Source organism: Ranitomeya imitator, chromosome 6, assembly GCF_032444005.1.
Source record: "Ranitomeya imitator isolate aRanImi1 chromosome 6, aRanImi1.pri, whole genome shotgun sequence".
NCBI classification, from domain to species: Eukaryota; Metazoa; Chordata; class Amphibia; order Anura; family Dendrobatidae; genus Ranitomeya; species Ranitomeya imitator.
In genome coordinates this window covers 391,031,334-391,039,303 of record NC_091287.1, presented here as the reverse complement: position 1 = coordinate 391,039,303, position 7,970 = coordinate 391,031,334, and the positions used below count along the sequence as shown (strand labels likewise).

General features: G+C 45.7%; 1 protein-coding gene across 1 annotated transcript in view; it reads left to right on the top strand.

Annotated features, from left to right (window-relative positions):
* Positions 1–7,970, top strand: part of SMCHD1 (structural maintenance of chromosomes flexible hinge domain containing 1) — a 457,067-nt gene that overhangs the window by 36,888 nt on the left and 412,209 nt on the right. The window contains exons 3-5 of the mRNA XM_069731150.1: positions 1,834–1,995; positions 4,697–4,779; positions 4,856–4,986. Coding sequence (XP_069587251.1) covers positions 1,834–1,995; positions 4,697–4,779; positions 4,856–4,986 — 376 coding nt within the window. The remainder of the gene's footprint in view (positions 1–1,833; positions 1,996–4,696; positions 4,780–4,855; positions 4,987–7,970) is intronic.

Here is a 7,970-nt window from a genome sequence, read left to right as displayed (position 1 = left end):
ATTAAATCCCATTTCCTTTAGGCGGTTTCTTACGGTTCAGTCACAGACGTTGCCTCCAGTTTCCACCCATTTGATCCTCATTTGTTTTGTTGTGCATTTCTTGTTTTGAAGACCTATTGCTTTAAGTTTCCGGTCTTGACGCTTTGATGTCTTCCTTGGTCTACCAGTATGTTTGCCTTTAAAAAGCTTCCCATGTTGTTTGTATTTGGTCCAGATTTCAGACGCAGCTGACTGTGAACAACCAACATCTTTTGCAACATTGCATGATGATTTACCCTCTTTTAAGAGTTTGATAATCCTCTGCTTTGTTTCAATTGAAATCTCTCGTGTTGGAGCCATGATTCATGTCAGTCCCCTTGGTGCAACAGCTCTCCAAGGTGTGATCACCCCTTTTTAGATGCAGACTAACGAGCAGATCTAATTTGATGCAGGTGTTATTTTTGGATATGAAAATTTACCTGGTGATTCCATAATTTTTTCCTCAGAATTGAGTGATTCCATAATTTTTTTCTCCTATGTTTGGTTCAAAAAGTAACCATTACTGACTACCACATTTTTTGTTCTTGATTTCTTTTAGTGTTTATTAAAGCCAGAAAGTTACCATTTGAAATGACTTTAGTTTTGTGCCTTGTCTGTGATCTGCTTTTTCTCTACAAAATTGAACAACTGAATAAACATCCTCCAAGGTCGGTGATACCATAATTTTTGCCAGGGGTTGTAGTAGAACTGTAGCATTGCTATGAGCGCCGACCACAGGGTGGCACTCATAGCAATCTGGCATCAAAAACCATAGAGGTCTTCAGGAAACCTCTGGTGGTTATGCCAACGCACCGATGACCCTCGATCACGTGACGGGGGTCACCGGTGTACGCATTTCCGGCCGAATGGCTGGAAGCGCTTTTTAAATGTCGCTGTCAGAGTTTGACAGCGGTATTTAACTAGATAATAGACGCTGGCGGATCGCGATTCTGCCCGTGCATATTGCGGGCACATGTCAGCTATTCAAAACAGCTGACATGTCCCGGCTTTGATGCTGGCTCACCGCCACAAGACATATTTAATCAACCCAGGTATCATTTTAATCAGTAAAATGGCATCAGTCTGACACTGTCTGTGCACCATCCTGCTGATAGGTTCCCTTTAAGCAGGGCTGTGACTCCGACTCCTAAAATATATAATAAATTGGTATAGTCGTTCAATGCAGTATGTGATGTAAATTTTTTCATAAGAATTTGGGAAGTTCTGAAATGTTCTATGAATGTCTATTCTATTCCTGATCTAAGGGTCTGGGCTTTTAGTTGAGATTAATCTGTGCTGAACTTTTTGTACATGCTCAGTAGTGAGGGGTCAGAGTCGTGGAGTCGTAGGTTTGGCTCACCGACTCCACAGCCTAGGGTTTGAGAGTGCCATGTCATGTTAGCAAAGCCCCTGAGGTACCAGAACAGCAGAAGCTCCCCATATGTAACCTCATTTTACAAACTGCACTCCTCAATGAATTAATCTAGGGGTGCAGTGAACATGTTTGCACCACATGTGCCTTTCTTTATTTTTTAGAATTGGGCAGCGAATAAAGAATAAATACTTTTTTACCACTAAAATGTTGTTTTTATCCTTAAGATTTAAATTTTTATAAGGGCTAATAGGAAAAAATGGACCTCTCAGTGTGTTTGTACAGTTTCTGATAAGTACGCCAATACTCTACATGTAATCGAGGTCTACTTTTCAGGAACAGTGTAAGCTCAGAAGGGAAGGAGTGCCATATTATAGTGCAGATTTTACTGTTATGGTTTGCAGGTGCCATGACCTTGTCATTTCTTATGTTTGTCTTTTCAGATGGGATCATTAAAAATGGTATCACTATTTATATCCTTAACACAATTGATCAGGTCCTGCCTTCATCAACACAAGAGAGAATTAATTTTTTACCTCACTATGATACACTGGTAAAAAGTGGAATGTATGAGTATTACGCTAGTGAAGGACAAAACCCACTACGTAAGTTTCTTTGCATATTCATTATTCTGAATTAGAATGTCTTAATCACTTACAGGGAACTTGTCAGGAGGCATTTCTACTTAAAAGTAAAGGTATAGCTGTTTAGGCTCTGTTACCCTGAATAAATCAATAACTTTATTGTAGAAATCTACCCTGCAGTTTGCCTTGTTATATGCAAAGTAGCTGCAAGTGATTTGCTTCATGTGAAAGAGCTTCCAGTACTCTGGCTAGTCCAGGTCAGTCCAGCCTCTGTCAACTGCTGTGCCTTAACAAGATCAAAAGAAGGTAGCTGATAGCAGGAACGCGACTGACCTGACAATAAAACCAACCAACCAGTTGCCAGGTAGGGAATTTAAGGGTCGTCTCTAGCTCAAATACATTTTAATCTAAAGTACTATATAGTGCCGTAATATAAACTAATTTCTTATATGCTTGCATTAAAAAATTCATTGCAGTTCCCTAACTACTGTATCTAAAAGCTATTGCATTTTTTCCCTATATCCTGTGTGATAACACTTCGTTTGAGTATCACAGTGCCCCCTCAGTAGTAATGAGCCAGTAACAGAGTAGCATGCACTGTCCATGCGCCTTGCCAGGATACCCAGCGTTCAGAGATCAGCGCCGCCCCTGCAATTGACATCACTAGTCTCTAAATACAGGATATTCTGACACCGTGCTCTGAGAATGCGCGCTGCTCTATTGCTGGATCATTACTACTGTTCTGAGCTGAAAACACAGAGTGCTCTGTCATTGTGCAGGGAGGACACAGCAGGGACTAGCCCCACTCCTAGTCCCCCTCTCTTTGTCCATCACACACTCTCACTCCATCTCTCTTTCGCTCTCTCTCTCAATCTCGCGCTCCGTCTCTCAATCTCGCGCTCCGTCTCTCAATCTCGCGCTCCGTCTCTCAATCTCGCGCTCCGTCTCTCAATCTCGCGCTCCGTCTCTCAATCTCGCGCTCCGTCTCTCAATCGCGCGCTCCGTCTCTCAATCGCGCGCTCCGTCTCTCAATCGCGCGCTCCGTCTCTCAATCGCGCGCTCCGTCTCTCAATCGCGCGCGCTCCGTCTCTCAATCGCGCGCGCTCCGTCTCTCAATCGCGCGCGCTCCGTCTCTCAATCGCGCGCGCTCCGTCTCTCAATCGCGCGCGCTCCGTCTCTCAATCGCGCGCGCTCCGTCTCTCAATCGCGCGCGCTCCGTCTCTCAATCGCGCGCGCTCCGTCTCTCAATCGCGCGCGCTCCGTCTCTCAATCGCGCGCGCTCCGTCTCTCAATCGCGCGCGCTCCGTCTCTCAATCGCGCGCGCTCCGTCTCTCAATCGCGCGCGCTCCGTCTCTCAATCGCGCGCGCTCCGTCTCTCAATCGCGCGCGCTCCGTCTCTCAATCGCGCGCGCTCCGTCTCTCAATCGCGCGCGCTCCGTCTCTCAATCGCGCGCGCTCCGTCTCTCTCAATCGCGCGCGCTCCGTCTCTCTCAATCGCGCGCTCTCCGTCTCTCTCAATCGCGCGCTCTCCGTCTCTCTCAATCGCGCGCTCTCCGTCTCTCTCAATCGCGCGCTCTCCGTCTCTCTCAATCGCGCGCTCTCCGTCTCTCTCAATCGCGCGCTCTCCGTCTCTCTCAATCGCGCGCTCTCCGTCTCTCTCAATCGCGCGCTCTCCGTCTCTCTCAATCGCGCGCTCTCCGTCTCTCTCAATCGCGCGCTCTCCGTCTCTCTCAATCGCGCGCTCTCCGTCTCTCTCAATCGCGCGCTCTCCGTCTCTCTCAATCGCGCGCTCTCCGTCTCTCTCAATCGCGCGCTCTCCGTCTCTCTCAATCGCGCGCTCTCCGTCTCTCTCAATCGCGCGCTCTCCGTCTCTCTCAATCGCGCGCTCTCCGTCTCTCTCAATCGCGCGCTCTCCGTCTCTCTCAATCGCGCGCTCTCCGTCTCTCTCAATCGCGCGCTCTCCGTCTCTCTCAATCGCGCGCTCCCCGTCTCTCAATCGCGGCGCGCTCTCCCCGTCTCTCAATCGCGGCGCGCTCTCCCCGTCTCTCAATCGCGGCGCGCTCTCCCCGTCTCTCAATCGCGGCGCGCTCTCCCCGTCTCTCAATCGCGGCGCGCTCTCCCCGTCTCTCAATCGCGGCGCGCTCTCCCCGTCTCTCAATCGCGGCGCGCTCTCCCCGTCTCTCAATCGCGGCGCGCTCTCCCCGTCTCTCAATCGCGGCGCGCTCTCCCCGTCTCTCAATCGCGGCGCGCTCTCCCCGTCTCTCAATCGCGGCGCGCTCTCCCCGTCTCTCAATCGCGGCGCGCTCTCCCCGTCTCTCAATCGCGGCGCGCTCTCCCCGTCTCTCAATCGCGGCGCGCTCTCCCCGTCTCTCAATCGCGGCGCGCTCTCCCCGTCTCTCAATCGCGGCGCGCTCTCCCCGTCTCTCAATCGCGGCGCGCTCTCCCCGTCTCTCAATCGCGGCGCGCTCTCCCCGTCTCTCTACATCTCGGCAAGTTGCCTAAAAACTAGGAGTGGGTGAAAAATGCAGAAATGGTGACGTGTTTCTATTATAATTTTCCTCTGATGTTCCACTCCTGGTTTTGGCTTATAGATATTAATGGGAAATAATTATCACATATGTGGCCTTAATGAGTTTCTCCTGGAATTGTGGTTTTGTGATTTTATATTTTAGTGTGAAGTGCAGATTTCTCATTATATAGCTCACTTCTGTTTTATTTTCAGCATTTGCGCTTGCTGAGCTAATAGACAATTCGCTTTCGGCTACAGCAAAAAATTCTGGCATTAGGAAAATACAGATAAACCTGGTAAGAAAATGTATTAATGTTTTAGCTTTTTTTCCTTATTAAAATTGTTTTTAACAATGTGTATGTATTTTTACAGCTTTTTGATGAAGCACAAGGAAAACCAACTGTTGCAGTTACAGATAACGGAAAAGGAATGACTTCAGTCCAGCTTAAAAATTGGGCAGTGTACCGTTTATCAAAGTTTAGAAGAGGATATGAAGGATACAGGTCAGCAACTAGTGTATTTTTATTTCTTAGCAGTAAAGTAAACTTATAAAATTTGCTTCTCAATCCATCAGACTGCATTCCAACAGTCAGCTGTAAAAATAAATTCTATATGCTGTGACATGTAACAAAAAGCAACGTTTCAGCTCTTTTTGTTTTTGTCCATATTTCAAAATATGTGGAAGATACATCACATACAGCTCTGGAAAAAATTAAGAGACAACTGCAAAATGTTTAGGTTGTCTGATTTTTCTCTTTATAGGTATATTTGGGTAAAATGTAAATTGTTCTTTTATTCTATAAACTTCTGATAACATGTCTCCGAATTTCCAAGCAATACATTTTGTATTTTTGTTCTGACAAATAAAAATGATCAAAATTAAAAAAAAAAAATAAAAAAATAACAAGGGCTTTCATACCTCAAATAATGCAAAGAAAACAAGTTCATAATAATTTAGGAACAATACTAATGTTTTAACTCAGGAAAAGTTAAAACATTGGGCTGAAACCATGCTGATTACTACATGTTGCATGAATTACATCCTTATTGACCAATAAATTGTATTTTTTTTTTTCTTGTGCTGTAACCGAAAATGAATAATCACCACAACACGTCAGTTTTTAAGTGTGCAGTGAACAGTGCATATCAGTGATGGTGTCCTAACAGAAAATGTCATACCTTCTCTGAGGTTGTTAAAGCTTTGTGTCTTTGGACTTTCAAACATGACAATGATCCATAGCATACCTCAAAGTCCAAAAAGACTTGGTTCCAGGAGTGCTAGAAGACTCTAGAGTGGCGTCACAGTGGACTAACTTGAATTCCATAGAAAATCTTTAGTGGCATTTATAAAAAGGCTGTTGCACCACACAAACAAAAGAATATTGGTGAACTTGACGCAATTGTCCCTTGAGGAATGGGATCAGATTACTCAGGAACTTTACCATAAGCTGTTGTCTGAATATGCATCACATTTGCAGCACGTTTTAAGAGTCAAGGGGTGATCTCCTATGGACTAAAGATGCCTGACAAGTAGGGGTTGAATAATTCTGAGACTGCATTAGTCATTTAAAGGGAAGTTGCCATAAAAAATTTTTTTCCAACAATTGAGAAAATGTAAAGAATTAATGTTTAAATTTTCTTAAAAAATATTATCATTTGTTTTATAATTTAGTAAAATATGAAAAATAATTTTAAAAGGTTTGGCATTTCCACTTTTAAACACTAGGGGGGGGCAGCTACTGAAATTTGACAAAAACCTAGTGTACAACTAGCTCACATTACTGCACTGCAGTAATTATGGGCGGAGTCTGCTGACGTGTGTGATGTCACTCCTCCTCTCCCCTTCTGGGTGTTAAGGCATAAGAGACAATGATATTCAGGAACACAGTGAGAAGCCATTTTGTTGGTGACTGCAGAGTTATACTGACAAGTAGACAGTCACCGAGGATGGCAGGCAGCAAGGATTCTGGGAGATATATGGTGGAGGGAGCAGGGTGACAGCAGCACAGAGTATTTCAGGAGAGCAGTCAGGGATTGTACATAGAGCGCTGTCTTTTATACACATGGATGGGCCGTCTACTTGTCTGCTCCACTGAAATCCAGGAAACATTTCTGTGGATTGATGGCCTGTTCTGATCCAGACTTTGCATGCAAAGACCCCATTCCCCTCCTCAGATCCTGTCCTGGCGATGTGTGACAGCGAGGCGACAGGCGCAGTCCGAGGTGACGCTGGGAAGGAAATGTAGCCATATAGTAACGATAAAAATGAGACCCCTCTCTTCAGCTGCCTCACCAGCCTCACTCCCTCTCACATAACGACGCCAGTGTTCTCACAATACCGCCATATAGATCACACATAATTCCGCCATATAGGGCACACATAATACCGCCATATAGGTCACACTTAATACCGCCATATAGGTCACACATAATACCGCCATATAGATCACACATAGTACCGCCGTATAGATCACACATAACAGGGGGAGAGGAGTGCACAAGAGAGGATTAGATACACGTCTTAGCATAGTATAACACAGGGTAGGATTAGATACATGGCTCAGCAGACAGCATCACACAGGAGAGGATTAGATACACGTCTCAGCACAGTATCACACGGGGTAGGATTAGATACACTGCTCAGCAGACAGCATCACACAGGAGAAGATTATATATCTCCAGACAGTATCACACGGTAGGATTAGATACACGGCTCAGCTGACAGCATCACACAAGAGAGGATAAGATACACGTCTCAGCACAGTATCACACAAGGTAGGATTAGATACATGTCTCAGCACAGTATCACACAGGGTTGGATTAGATACACGGCTCAGCAGACAGCATCACTCAGGAGAGGATTAGATACACGTCTCAGCACAGTCTCGCACAGGGTAGGATTAGATGCATGTCTCAGCACAGTATCACACAAGGTAGGATTAGATACATGTCTCAGCACAGTATCACACAGGGTAGGATTAGATACATGGCTCAGCAGACAGCATCACACAGGAGAGGATTAGATACACAGCTCAGTCAGTATCCCACAGGAGAGGATTAGATACACGGCTCAGCAGACAACATCACACAGGAGAGTATTAGATACACGTCTCAGCACAGTATCACACAGGGTAGGATTCGATACACAGCTCAGCAGACAGCATCACTCAGGAGAGGATTAGATACATGGCTCAACAGACAGCATCACACAGGAGAGGATTAGATACACGTCTCAACACAGTTTTACACAGGGTAGGATTAGATGCATGTCTCGGCACAGAATCACACAGGGTAGGATTAGATACACGGCTCAGCAGATAGCATCACTCAGGAGAGGATTAGATACACGTCTCGCACAGGGTAGGATTAGATACATGTCTCAGCACAGTATCGCACAAGGTAGGATTACATACATGTCTCAGCACAGTGTCACACAGGGTAGGATTAGATACACGGCTCAGCAGACAGCATCACTCAGACGATTAGA